The 15,293-nt window shown below is 38.6% G+C and overlaps 1 protein-coding gene across 1 annotated transcript; it reads right to left on the reverse strand.

Annotated features, from left to right (window-relative positions):
• Positions 1 to 30: 30 nt before the first annotated feature.
• On the reverse strand, positions 31 to 15,291 carry RFT1 (RFT1 homolog (S. cerevisiae); the record flags this gene model as incomplete). Its single annotated transcript, XM_009321856.1, has 13 exons — positions 31 to 195; positions 1,116 to 1,365; positions 3,727 to 3,832; positions 6,121 to 6,265; positions 7,494 to 7,624; positions 9,021 to 9,071; positions 9,348 to 9,426; positions 10,353 to 10,487; positions 11,491 to 11,592; positions 12,219 to 12,408; positions 14,303 to 14,419; positions 15,052 to 15,137; positions 15,262 to 15,291. Coding segments are annotated over 13 exons (1,587 nt in total), but the record flags the coding sequence as incomplete, so codon positions are not given.
• Positions 15,292 to 15,293: the final 2 nt, after the last annotated feature.

Raw genomic sequence — 15,293 nt, forward strand, 5'->3', positions numbered from 1 at the left:
TGTACAAGAACTGTTCTGCACACGTGCTTTTCATGTTCCTTTCTTCATATACCGGGAGAGGAACTGGCTTCTGACGAAGTGGATCAGCTTGGTCTCTGTGCAGAACATAGTAACGATGGTTGCTGCAAAGCACAGAGCGCCCATGCTGATATGAATCAGCCTTGCCACCCAACCCTTATCGCAGCAGAATACCACCTACAACAAAGGAAAAAAGCAATTGCAGGAAAACTAGTCAGCACAAAATAGATATACTATCTCAATAAAAAATAAGGTCCAGCATCTCTCCTGGCCACGCTAACACCACTATCAAGCTGAGCGCAGTTTTGCCACAGGCACTGATCCTACAATAAAATATCTTTAATAGTCACAGCACTTGCTTTCTTAAGAAAATTCTGTCAGAAAAAAATGAGCATTCAGTAGATACCTGGTAAATGTGGAAGTTATTACTATGTGGCATGCAGAAATACGTTAACTGAGATATTAGGAAAACTCTACTGGTGCCATCATACAAGTCTGCTACTTTGCAGCAACGTATTAAGCTATTTTCTAACAAAACCCCACTGGAAATCTCCCATTCCAAAATATAAGGCTCTTCTTTCTAAAGCGTAATCGATTTTCAATCTGTCATATTTTTGTACATTGAAATGGACAATGGACAATGGACAACGTAATAATTAGTCTGCACAATTACCACCCTGTAGTCTGAATAAATGTGATAACTGTGCCCTTGGCAATTTTTGTTTCTTGTTCTGGTTGTTTTTGTTTTGGTTGTTTTTCCTCTATCACTTTTTATTACAGAATTTTTAATAACAGTTTCTTTGTGCTACTACAAAATTTCAATTATTGTTAAGAACTAAGGACATGGATTTATCTACAGACAGCAGAAATGTGTTAAATTTTATTTTACTTGTCAGATACACCTTCTACAGGTGGCAGAGAGAACTTGGTATCAAAGATAAAATCTCTTAATACTGTATCTTGCCTTGCCTGTAATGGAAGTCTTCCAGCCTATCCTCATCAGCCTTTTTTGCTAACGGTATTTCTCTGCTTGTGGACACACAAGTCATTTGACACTAACTTTCACAGTGAAAGCAAAATCTGAGAAAGATGCTTACCTCTGAGAAACCAGTGATTACTCCACTTATGATATAAACAAGTACCAAAAATGGTGAGGGAAGCAAGCCTGTCAAAGGTCTGTAAGTGCTTTCTTTGAAGTAATCATAGATATAGTGGATGCTGTGAGCTATTCGAATACCCATGTTAAAGCAGTTGGCAAGGATAAAGCCTATACTGCCATGCCAGTGGGTCAAGAAATAAGAGATGCAGAGAAATGTGAAGGACAAGGCCAGCATAACAAAATTGTACCTAGGGAAAAAAAAAGAGAGACAATTTAACAATGTATACAGTTACAGTATTTATTCACTAACTTTACCTTTGAAGAAATACCACAATTTATTTTCTAAAATGAGGAACGGAAATTCTCTTACGATCTTCTCATGGAAGAAGATGAATTTGAGAACCGAGATGTTAATAAAAAAATTCATTGGAAGAATGGAAAATACATCAAACAAATTAAACTAAGACCTACATTATGTGAAGGAAATTCTATTTTACTAATCAGCTGTATACTCGTTTCAGAAAGTCAAACTTAGTAGCAATGATTAGTAATGTAAAAACTTGTGGGTTTTTTGCCATTTTATTTTAGGTATGTATTAAAGAAAAATAATGCTCAACAAGATGATGCTTTATTTAGTTTCTGCTCCAAATAGTGGCTTAGAAAACAAGTTCACACTTCAAAGGGATCATGAAAGCAGCCCTTGCTAAGTCTAAAAAGATACTAATTTGACTGTGGAAAGTAGACCTCATTGAAATTAATTTGGAAAGGCCTTGTAAGGGACAGCCGCTACGTAAGTGAAAAAAGCTCAATGGTACCACTGGGAAGGCAACCAGGCTTCAAAGTCAATAACCCAGGATGGACACAGAATCAAGAAATAATCCAGACTGGAAGTGATCTCAGGAAGTCATCTAGTCCAACCTCCTACTTAAAGTAGATAAACCACTGAATTCAGACCCACAACTTAGATCATTCAGAAGTGGACCTGATATACAGTAACTGTACATGAAAAATTTTAACAGTTGCAAAATTTTTATGAGTTTTAAGTGATAGTCTGTCTTAAAAACTATAACTTCAAGCACGTGTGTACAGAAAACAAGACTTCACATTTGAATTACTTTTCCAGTTAGTGATGTACCAAAAGCTAATTTAACAATCTTTTTATTTCTTAATTTCTGACCTTTTGACTCAAACATTTAAACATTTGCTAAAGCTTCTACATCTTCTACATCAATGGCTCAATGTCCAGATGGAGATTGGTGACAAGTGGCGTCCCGCAGGGCTCCATATTGGGACCGGTACTGTTTAATATCTTCATCAATGACATAGACAGTGGGATTGAGCGCACCCTCAGCTAGTTTGCAGATGACATCAGGCTGAGTGGTGCGGTCGACACACCAGAGGGATGGGATGCCATCCAGAGGGACCTGGACAAGCTCGAGAAGTGGGCCTGTGTGAACCTCATGAGGCTTAACAAGGCCAAGTGCAAGGTCCTGCACCTGGGTCGGGGCACCCCCAGTATCAATACAGGCTGGGGGATGAAGGGATTGAGAGCAGCCCTGCCGAGAAGGACTTGGGGGCACTGGTGGATGAAAAGCTGGACATGAGCCAGCAATGTGCGCTCGCAGCCCAGAAGGCCAATCGTATCCTGGGCTGCATCAGAAGCAGCATGGCCAGCAGGTCAAGGGAGGGGATTCTGCCCCTCTGCTCTGCTCTGCTGAGACCCCACCTGGAGCACTGCGTCCAGCTCTGGAGCCCTCAGCATAACAAAGACACAGACCTGTTGGAGCGGGTCCAGAGGAGGGCCACGAAAATGATCAGGGGGATGGAACACTTCTCCTGTGAAGAAAGGCTGAGAGAACTGGGGTTGTTCAGCCTAGAGAAGAGAAGGCTCCGGGGAGACCTTCTTGCAGCCTATCAGTACTTAAAGGGGGCTTACAAAAAAGACAGCGGCAAACTTTTTAGCAGGGCCTCTTGCAACAGGACAAGGGGGAATGGCTTGAAACTGAAGGGGGGTAGGATTTTGACTGGATATAAGGAAGAAATTGAGGGTGGTGAAACACTGGCACAGGTTGCCCAGAGAGGTGGTGGATGCCCCATCCCTGGAAACATTCCAGGTCAGGTTGGACGGGGCTCTGAGCAACCTGATCTAGTTGAAGATGTCCCTGCCCATGGCGGGGGGGTTGGACTAGATGACCTTTAGAGGTCCCTTCCAACCCAAACTACTCTATGATTCTATCTAAAGCTACATGCAGACAGCTAAATAAAGAGTTGGCTTTCAGTGGGGCAGAGTATTTTCATGCTGATTTCAAATGCATCAAACTCTTTATAAGGTCATTACAAATAAATTTTTAAGAAGATCAATGTTTATCAACAAATACAAGCATGTAAAAAAATAAAGTAGTGCATGTTTGCTTGCCCATCTGTTGCACCTGGCTCTGGAGACACGGAACACAGTTCTTAAAGTGACTGCAGAAAGAAATTTGCTCTTTGGAAAAAAAGCATTTCCAAGCACATATCCATGCAGGACAATTGTTCTGTTTACATACTGAACTCCAAGCAAACCATACACAGATTAATTACAGGAATATTCTGGGGACACTATTTCCTACCTGTCTACCTCTTCTTTGCACATCAAAGCAAATGTAAAACATTCTGTTACTCCATTGATAGCAAGAAATAGGACATATAGAGAATAACATCGGAGGAGATCTGGACCTAAAAAACACATTAGAATACTTAAGTAGATTATTATTTCTTTTATAAAACTGCATTGTTTTTACAGTCACTAAGATATAAAAGTTATGTTATCACTAATAACGGAAACTTAAGTTCATTTGAACAAGTTTCCTGACTAGAAATCTTGACAAGAACAGAGATAAACAGGCAAAATAAAAACAGAAATAAACCCCAAAACACCCAAATATAGCAGTTATTATAGTAACAGAAAAGATATCCATCAAAAAAAAAGTATTTTATTAAAAGGGATTTCCTAATTAAAAAATTAATATTTATGATAACCCAAATCTTCTACTGTACCAAAATTTGTGGAAATTAATCCTATAGTCATGAGGTACTAAAAGCAATGAAATGTGTATTTTGAACACAACAGTAAGAAGAACAGAAAGGCTGTTCAATACATTCAAAACTGTGCTAGATGAAAAATGATGATCAGATTTTTATGGGTCAGAGATAATTTATACGGGACTTCAAAATTCTCCATCCAGACTTTAATCATCATCTTGTCCTTTAGAAATTATAACACTGGGAAAAAAATCCCACGCTTTTTAACAGGTTAGTGTGCATCCATGAACATTCCTTCTTGATGGCAGCAATGTAGTTCATATTATCGAGTCTCCTCCTGTTTCAGTTCTAAGAACAACTGCCCAGTGAGCAGTACATACACTGCAGACGTGGGGCAGTGCTGAAGACTTTCTTTTCAAGTTTGCATAAAAACATTAGACTAGAGAGCACTCAGAAAAAAAACATCCAAATGAATATATCCATGAATATCTCGTCAAATAAGCCAGTGTGCATGCTCAACATTTCGTTTTCACACATTATCATTAGGTAAAAAAAGCAAAATTACTTGTGAGTCACTTGACTTGCATCCATACTCCTAAACATAGTCCTTTTCAGTCAAGTAAGCATATCTAAAAGATTAGGCCCAGACACTCATTCTTGAAGAGAAAGAGGGACAGAAAACATTTTCTTCATAAGAAGAGTTGGCTGCCAGGGTCCAGAATGACAATCTTTCACAACATTTGCTTTCAAAATTAGAAACAAATCTGATAGAACTAGCAGCAAGACAACTCAAAACAACATGCAAAAGTTATTAACATTTTTTCTTGGTTATGCAGATACAGGGTTTTCCTTAAAATCACTATACAAGTCAAGCACCAGCTTCCAAATAACATGCAAGGGTCTAAAGCAAAAATATCTAAATGCTTAACATTTAAAAATAGAAAAGTGTCCATGGGGTTAGAATATACCAAATGATCTTAACACTGAATAAGGTAATTGCAGTTACTTTTAATACCCAATAAGCACTATTCCAAGGTTACGATTTGAAGGTGCAGAACTCTGACAAGTGCAACTGTCTTCAACACAACATACTGTCACATGCTTTCATCTTCCCTGTAACTTTCTCTTAATTGTAATAGATGTGAAATGGAAAATGCAAGCTAGAATTCTCCCACGATGGCACACAAGCAAAATTTCCAGACAGAAATGCAATAAAAAAGCTCCTCTGAGGAGCCGCTAGATCTTCACCCAAGACAGATCAGCTAGGAACCGAGACATTACACAGGGCTCAGCTACAGCAGACAGATAGTTTTTTCTAGCAGGAGCTACTGTAGGTCAACTGACAAACCACTGAAAGAACCCAAGAAAACTCCAGGCTACAATTTGTGCATGTTTGTTTCAAGAAGAAGGAATTAAATGAACCTCTACTTTATCTCCTGAAAATCCAAGGTGACTTAAAAATTCCTTGACTGCTTCTATGGACAGATTTGTAAAACTTACCCCTCCATATGTACAACTATAGCAAGATTGCTACCATTATGTGGTTTAGCATAATTTAAAAAAAGTATTATTGTTTCTATGCTAAAACTATGGATTCTTTGGTTCCAGTTTGTTGCGTTTTGGGGGGGTCTGTCATCGTTGTTTTAAACAGCTGGAGTTAGCAATTTTACGTCATGGAATAGTCAAACAATCCCTTAAAATGTTCTTTTCCAACAATGTGCAATTGCAGGAAGGTAGAGCTCCAAACCTGATCATAGTTATTTAGAGCTCCTCAGTATATTTTAGTTTAAGGTGACTACATATTAAAGATGCTATTGTAAAGGCATGAGTTCTGGATTCAAACAAAGTCAGTCACTGATTTCAATAGGAGTTTTACAGAAAAAAAAATGCTGCTGATTTTTACTGATTTTACCAAGAATTCATAATAGCTGCAGTTTCTCTTTTTAAAGAATGGCTTCTTTGCCAGTTCTATAAATCTTTACCTGTTCCAGCACTGAGCATTGAGCCTCCATAAATATCCAGAGCCAGCTGAGAATAGGCATAGCCAAAAACCGTGATGGTAAGGCCGATCAGAAGCACAAGTTTCAACAGCAATTCTAATACATTTGCAGCCATAGCAACATCATCCTGAAAAAAACTGTAGTCAATTACATGAATCAGAATCAATATAACAGTTATTTTCATGCAGAAAAGCTACTTCACAGAAAAAAATATCCGTTTGCACAGTGTAAAAAGATGTGAAACTTATCCTTTGTTATTTGAATTATCCATACCCATGGTCTTAACTTCCAACAACTTTTATATATTTATTATTCCATTCTATGTTTTACACATTACAAATTCTACACAAATATTAGCCATGAACACGTCTGTTCAAGGAAATGCGCAAACAGCACTTGCACCTGTTTAACAGTTAGTAAGTGGCAAAGAAGAGCACGGCATCTGCCCAAGGCCACAGTTTGAGTCAGCAGGAGGGTCAGAATTTTTATTGCTGCATGGGACTACAGGATTTGTCACGCCAGAACAAGCAACAGGTAGTTCTACTACCTCATTACAAGAAGCATTCCTGTAATTCTTGTAATGTAATTTCAGTACATACAGTGAAAACTCATAACCATTTTGCAAGTTATATATCTCAGGTACACTGTGTATAAAATACACATATATCTTTCTTAGCCCACCGATGACCTGAAGCATGGGATTTGTTTAACTGTGTGCTAGGGTGCAAGTAGCAGGATTACTGCAAAAAGTTGTCATAGTATCATACAAAAGCCCAGGCTGACCTTCATGACCGATCAAGAATTTCTTACCTAGAACATGCATGAATATTACTCTGTGGAACAAAACTCTTGTTTGTTTAACCATTGATACTGCACATACAATTCAAAAGCTCACAAAAAATACAATTCTTTTCTTCCCAAAACTGCACTCTTTAGAAACGTTACTGTTTAATACTTAACAGCTACTTATATTTTCAAGTAAGTATTTTCAGACAGCATTTATTTGATAGAAATAGCATGCTTTCATGATATAAATAATTGCTTAAGTATATCTGGAAATACATGATACACTAGGGTTTACATCACACTCTTTGGAGCAGATGATGTTAACCAGTTATAATACAAGGCAGTATTATGCCACTGAATATCTTAATTTCTATTTCATTAGCATTTTACCTATTTTCTTTTTGGTCCAGCCTCACTCAACATTTTTGTTCTCCACTTCAACTTTTCGATTTTAACAGCCTTTATACTCAAATTTAAACACACACTTCTGTCACTCACACTTCTGTGATGCAACTTATCTGTAACATAAATCAAGCATTTGACATGTAATTAATCCAAAAGAAACATACCTGCTTCTGATCCTTTACATTCTTCCCTCTTTCCAACACTTTAGCAAAAAAGACATAAAAACTCTCCTCAATAGGCAAAAAGATAAACCTGGCCACCAGTGAACCAAGATTATTCACGATATCATATACACCTTAAAAAAAACCAAACAAACAAAAAACCACAAACATAGCAGCAACCTGTAATTTTTTTAGACACATTTTAATTCTAAGTTGTTAACAATGACGTGAATTCTAATTTAACATTTCCACCCAACAAAGAGAAAACAAGTGCAACTTAGTGCAACATTAAAGCAGTGTTCCCTAAAAATTCTGACAGTCACAGCAACCACAGCTCAAAATTACAAGGCTTGCTCATAGATGGCAACGCTAGGACAAAAGCATCAACTACAGAGATTTGAATCTAGCAAACCACATTTAAAGTTCTTACTGTAGAGGAATTTAAAAGATCCTCATGAATTTCACTGAATGAGAACAGGAATGTAAGGATTTACTGATACAGGAGAAGCGAAAGATATCTATTTTTAGTGTGAGGTTCTTCTTTCTTTTTACTTTCACTAAAGTGGAAAAGCAATCCTACATGACATTTTACCAGCACTTCCATCCTCAGCAAGATACTGCTACAAACCTGCTAAGACATCTATGTATATAGATATACACAATACAGTCACCGAGAGCATACGAAGTCAGGCATATGCATAAGTGCTTTACATATTCACAGTGAAATAATAGAATAAGGTTCTGGCTGATTTCATAGGACTTGGAACCAATGTTTCTCAACATTTTGAGAGTACAGGCATTTTTGTACTCATTGCTCTTTTAAAGACCCTTCAAGTAAGAGGCAGCTCAATTGTTCTGCAGGGGAAGAGGATCAGAAGCTGCCGCAGTTACTGGTGGCGAGCACATATACTCAGTATTTATGGGGAAACATATGACTGCCAGTAATTAGAAGTAATTCAAACTAGCCAAGAAACTTCTAACAGGGGGCCAACAATTACAGCTTATTTTCCTTCCCCAAGCTATAAGACCCGAGGTGCTGCCAACTCAGTCATTTGAACGGCTACTGCCATACATTGCTCTGTAACCATGCTGAAGTCTTTTACAGAACATAATTCAGTTTTGAGATGCAATGCTATGAACAATGATGTTCTTGCCGTAACAGCTAACACAGATTCAAAAGGAAGACAGAAAACAGCAGAAAAACAGAATTACAAAAACTGAAGACAGACAACTATCACGCATCGGATATTAATGAAGTTCTTTTTTAAAAAAAAAGATATATGGTATCGCATATCCAATTGGAAAGTTTTGATCCAAAGAAAAAATAAAATTAAAATCCAGGATCTTAAATTAAATTCTTTTCTATATCTATATCAATCATTCTCCGAAACGTATCTCAAAGTCACAAAGGCTTTGAAATCTTCTCAGATTTTCAAGTTATCTTCAAATACTTTAAGTCATTTTCAGAACTGTCTAAAGAGCAGTGACTAAGAACACTGTGCCACCATTCCACAACACCATCACACTTACCCTGATCTCCAAAATTTAACACGTTCAAAAAAGTCATCACATATCGTTCACCTGTAAGTTCAAAATAAAGAACTTAAGGACAAGTCCCTAAATCTTTCCCAATACTTGTTCAGGCACTTCCAACATTAAGTACTCAAGAGACAGTCAAACGGGACAGCACCTCGTTCAGAATACCCTCAAAAACTTCATTCAGGTTGGTAACATCTGCTGGCAACAATCTCTGAAAGTTGTGTGCCCACCCTCTCCCCAGCTTTCTCAAGCTTTAAGTCCATTTTGTAAATAGTATTCATTAGCCCTTCTTCATCACAACCATAAGTCAAGCCTCACCTTCTGTCAAAATCTGTTTCAAGAAGGATTGTTTGAAGAAACTCCAAGTCAACCACGCTTCCTTCCAGTTAACAAAGGTCTGCAAAAAAAGTAGTACTGAAATGTAATAATCATAATGGAAACTGCAAAGTAGAAATAGAAAATACAAAGCCAGTACAATACTCTAGGCTAGCTCTAACTATACTGATGAGGAAAACCCACAATCTCATAGCTACTATAACTAACCTAAAATATTGCTACATTCAAGCACCAATATCACTCTGATCTGGCAAAGACTTTTTCCCTTGCTGAAAATTACTGTTGTTGCAGATAAAGTACCCAAATAAGCTTTCTACAGGAAATACTATTTGAAGTTAGAGACTGGAAAAAGAAAAAACCATGCTGTTTAGCATGCCAATATAACTTTCACCTTCACTGTAGATATAAATTGTTTATTCATCTTCGAACTGTCCCCACAAGTCTTGCAACCAAGAACCGCCTTTATCTTTTCTATCTGTACATCTTTTTCAAAGTGTCTTCTTCCTCACTGTGTCTTTTCATTTCTTTCTTGCCCCATTTTGTTTTGAGAGGACATCAGAGATATTTGAGTATCTGTAGGATGCTGCGTACCACCATGTTTATATTGTGGAAAAGTCTGAGTACCAAAATCCATGGTAAGATGGTTCTGGTTTCTTTTCCTGCCTCTGATCCAATGATACCTGGCCATTCCCCTGCACACTGCAGATGTTCTATCTCCAGTTAACGGTTTGTGCAAAGATACTAAAAGATAAGTCAGCAACAAGCCCATAACAAAGAGGTCAAGTTTCACAACGTTTTGCTGAGAAGGATTTGGTTGATACAAACCACAAACAGAATTTGTACGTAATTTTTTTTTTTTAAATCGGTCCTATCTTCTACAGTGCAGAGATATCCTCAGAAGGACTCAATTAACTCCACTATCTCAAACCAATTTTCAAAGCTCTCTCAAGAGAAACTTAAAATCAAGAAATGAACTGTGGAACCTACCTCATCTTCCATCAAGTTAGGTAATAAAGCTTTCATTCTAGCAACTGGAAACGACTTCTTTGTTGCTTCAGGAGACCCCAAAAACATCACAAAATAAATTACATAGCACATTACCAGAACACTGACATAGAAAAGCTGGAAAGATAGGGAAGGAGAGAAGAAAAACAACCAGTGATATAAAATAAACTGACAAATGCAGAATTACATGCTATAGCTCCAAAGCAGTGAGAACAAAATGTAATAAGTAGTCCTTATTCCTGTCAAATTTTAAACTAGGTAAGGCTTTAACGCCCCAAGCATGCTGTTATTTTGTTTTTAATGTTATGTAGGTTATCATAGCTCTTTGCCAACTTTTATGTTCTGTTCAGCATTTTTAGAATTTGAAGTCCAATTGTTGGACTTCATATTTAGAATTTGAAGTCCAATTATAAAGCAATTATTCACTCACTCAAAAAACAAGTTGACAGAGTAGCTGCTGTCTGCATCTCTTTCTTTGATTAGTTATAAGCTATCTAGTACAGACACTGAAAAAACTGAACAAAAAAATAACCAAATGTCCACATCTGAGGTGGACTGCATTTTCAATTCTAGGTAAACTGATATCGCACAGGCGACAACCCTACTTTTCAGGTGCCAATATATCCATTCTTCATTGTAGTAAAGAAAAAGTTTTAATCCGAGCATGTGTTACACATGATTAGCACCTTCTGGTAAGGCGATATAGGTTGGTGGTACAGGCTGATAGAATTACATGCGATTATAATCTTCTACACCAAAGCCTAACATGAATACTGAAGCCAGGTGGTGAGCAGAGTCCTCAAGCGTTAGAATGTATAACTGATTAAGAAGAGTGAACATAAAGCTTATACAGAATAACGTAACATTGTTTGCAAAACGTGCTTTCACAGACAGAACAAGGTGCTTTCCTGTATATCCATTAAACTGCTTGGGGTCAAAGTGCCAAGTCAATAACGAGTATCGGGAAAACACTAAATACAAGTGCTAAATCTTAAACCTCCCAGGAGCATTTTCTCTCACCTCTTCCAAGTTATTTAGCAGGCCAAACATCAAAGGCAGCAGCAAATAAAAATTCAGATGAATCAAGAATTTATAGAAAAAGAGAACACAGGAAACTTACCTGAGCCAAGGAAAAAATGTAGAGGCCCCACTGAGGATAAAGGACTACTAAAATAACCGTCAAAATGCATTTTGACACTACTGAAAGGCTTTCAGCAATTACCTTTAAGAAAAAGAAAATAGAGGTGGTTTATTTTCTGCCAACTTAACCACATACACAAACTTAAAATACATTAGTTTCACACACAGAATTTATGTAATGGAATATAAGTCTTATATTATGGACCGTAAGACTTTCAAAGTTGGTGTGACTTTATCACAAAGTTTCTTTCTGCTGAGTTGGCCATCTTAGATTGTAATTTCTCTAAGTTTACTATTCTTGCATTTCACAAGTCCTCCATTGCCCTTTCCCAGTCCTCTGTATGGGATTTAAGGGAGAAGATTTTACTTGAGACAATCATGTTCTCAACTGTTGCATTTCACAATTTCATGCCAACAATCAACCGAAATGCAAAATTGTGGAAGCTGTGTGCCTCTCCCTCCAATTAAAACTCATGATTAAGTATTTAATGATCACTAAGGTGATAATTTCTAAATAAACCAACTGTCTTGCTTTAACAGGTACAAATTCATATCTATGTTACAACTATGTCATACAGTACTAAACAGTACCCAAAGATTGTTTTTTTTATGTTCTTGAATATACAAAGATCTAGTTCAGGAATCCGTTCTTTTCAGCAGAGAAAGATAATTCCCCCCACATGCATACACCCCATGTACTTTACTAACCTTAAGTCTCACAAACAAATGAGCTTGTGCTAAAACCCAGAACGGTTCTCCCAGAAGTTCAATAATTGCAGAAAGACCAAATGCCACTACACCAGCCTGATAATGAGGAACCACAGAAGGATCAGGTACTTCAAGCAAGTGTAGCCAGACTAAGCCCAAGAAAATAGACCAAAAAACACCAAGAGGGAACCTAAAAAGTTAACATAAAAACAATCAATAGAAATGTTACTTAAGCAGAAGAAAACCCAAGAAATTAGATTAAAAGTTCACATATTGCCATAATAATTTAAAAAAAAAAAGCCGTGAGGAATTAATTTCTATTGTTACAATACCAAGAATACTTTTTTTTTGGTAATAAACATTTTTAAGGCATTCTTTTGCAAGACTTGGAAAACATTCTTCTGACTTGTCTATTTTCTACTCAAGAACCTAACATATAAGGTCAGCTATCTGCATTTCTTGTTCCCTAGGACCGAACAATTCTGATCCCATATCAGCCTGCAGAATACTGCAAACCCCTCATTGCTGCAATTTTTGTAGTCTGTGGTTACCAGGGGTTTGGCAGACAAGCTTCGTTGGATCTTGCTGTAACAGATGAAGATGCCACCACTCCAACTGCTAGTCTCACTCTTCCAGAAATCACTGGTTCTCCAGAGAGCGACAGCAGAGTGAGCAGAAGAAAATGCATGCCTGCACCTCAGGTATGCCAGTTCACAATGCTCTGCTGTAGCTCAGAGCCACTTTGATTAGTGACTGTAGCTAAAAAGCCAAGCTAGGCACAGGAGTGCAGACGTGTATTACCTTCTGTTGACACTGCTTCAGGAACACGAAGCTTCTGGCAGAGTGCAGAAAGTTTTATATCATTGCAGCAGGATCTATTTGACCCTCCCATTATCAGATCCCTAAGGTATTTGACATCAAGTTCCTAAGACGTATTTCAGATCCTTCAAGAAAGTTAATCTTCTTTTTAAGTTATGCTTCTCTATGAGGAAAAAATTTAAAAAGAAAGAGGTGCACACAGTCATTGTTAACTATCATTTAATGCCCACTTGAAAGGCTGTCAAATAGTAGAAAACTGATGATAACACAGTGAAGAGAACAGATCTAATACGTTTAAAATATTACTATTAAACTTATCCCTGAAATGGACAATCCCTCTTCTTTATACCTAGATGCAGATGACCACGCACAACCACCCATTCCTGGGCCAGATCTAATTAATAGCTGTGCAGTTCCAGGGAAAGTCAGTAGGGTGACCCAATGGAAGACTACTATTTTTTCACAGAGGAGTAGTTTTCCACCATATCAGACAGGTAAACTTACTTCTCAACCCACCTAATTGTGGCTGACAGCTGCAAGATCTGACAGAGGGGAAGTAGCAGAGAGGTGTGCCCAGGAACCAGAAGGGAGAAATAAGTCATAAAATCCACTTAGCTGCAATGTGCGATTACACTCTGGCTACAGCTTCACATAGGCTTTAAGCTATCCACTTTCTGCTATAAACAGCACTGCAGTTGAAAGAAATAGCCCTACTTATTCCCTGTTGTTTAATTCCAACCCTTTCTTTCACCCTTTCACATCCCTCCTATCCAACACAAATATTTATGTTGCCATGCCAATTAAACCACATCAGGGCTCAAGACATCGAAAAAAGTTAGTTTGAGGGAGGGAAAAAAAAAAATATCTAAAGCAGCTTCACAAATGCACATCAAGTAAGAAAAGAGCAAGACTGAGCAGGCAGAGGAGAAAAAAAAATAAAGGACTACGTATTTGTGCAACAGGATTTTCCTGTAACAGCTACAACATAAATGAAACTCCAGGCTAAATGACAGAACAAATGGCTCCTGATAACACCTCTGGCAATGCGCTTTCCTACGTGCTCCAAAAAAAGATCAAGTTCATAAATGCTAAAGCAACAGACTTGACCAGCTTCCTGCATCAGTCCTGAAACATGACTGAGGCTACTAAATGCTCAACGCTGAAATAATTACCTCAGTAAATAAATACTTGCTTTCATTTTGTGAGCTCTCAGACAAAAATTAGAAGTAAGTTCTAAGGAAGTAAATTTTGTAAAGGTATCTTACGTCAGCCACAATAGATTAATTGTTTTCGTCCAGTTTCGCTTTGTACTTCCACTCAAACAAGCTCTGCGAAATGCCTCCCTGGCTAGGAAGACAACTGTTGAATACAGTAGAGTTAGCCTAAAGGCGGTGGGGAGGGTGGGGAAAACAAAAAGAGAGAAAATTATTTCATTACATACTACTTCTGAAATCCTTCATGCAGTAGCATCACTGACTGTTTTCACACAGGACTGCCTGACAGACAAGTCTAACAGGTATGCGAAGAAAACGTGGTGATATGAGGGAAATTATCACCATCTCCTAAAAAAGGAGGGAAAGTAATTACACGTGATTATTCAAATGGCAAAAATACTTTAAGCATGCTATAAACCAAAAACGCAGTTGCAAAATTTATTGTATAGCAACAGCATGTAATATGCAATTGTCTAGCTTTTCCTCAGCAAGCTGATGGTTTAACATGAAAACAGGCCAGCACTACCCCTGCTTCAGGCCAAAAAAGGAACTCGGAGACATTCAACGATCAAACACTGTAAAACAACAGTAAATTAAACAGCGTTATGCAAAGCGTTATTAGCCGCACACCCTACGGACCACGAACCCCGAGATCCCGCACCAAACACAAAGGCTTTCACAAAGCCCCGCCGCGCCGGGAGCCCTGTTCCCAGGGAAGCCCCACGTATGTCAGGCGAACAGCGCGGTCGGGATGCGGGACACGGGCTTCCAGCCCGGCTGCGCTTCAGCCTCCTCCTCACCTCACGTTGACCACGCCGATGAGCTCTCTGGAGAGGTAGCGCAGAGTGAAGGCGTTCAGCCCGAAGGTGACCGCCCGGAACAGCACCTGTGAAGGAAGCCGCACGGGAAACACCTGCGGGCCGAGCGGGGCTGAGGCGGCTCCCGCCAGGCACCGCGGAGCAGGACGAGGAGGAGGAGGAGGAGGGAGGCGGCCCGGGGCGGCCCCGCACCTGCAGCAAAGCGCTGGAGGAGGCCAGCCGGG

This window comes from Pygoscelis adeliae, unplaced genomic scaffold, assembly GCF_000699105.1.
Source record: "Pygoscelis adeliae isolate BGI_AS28 unplaced genomic scaffold, ASM69910v1 Scaffold94, whole genome shotgun sequence".
NCBI lineage: Eukaryota > Metazoa > Chordata > Aves > Sphenisciformes > Spheniscidae > Pygoscelis > Pygoscelis adeliae.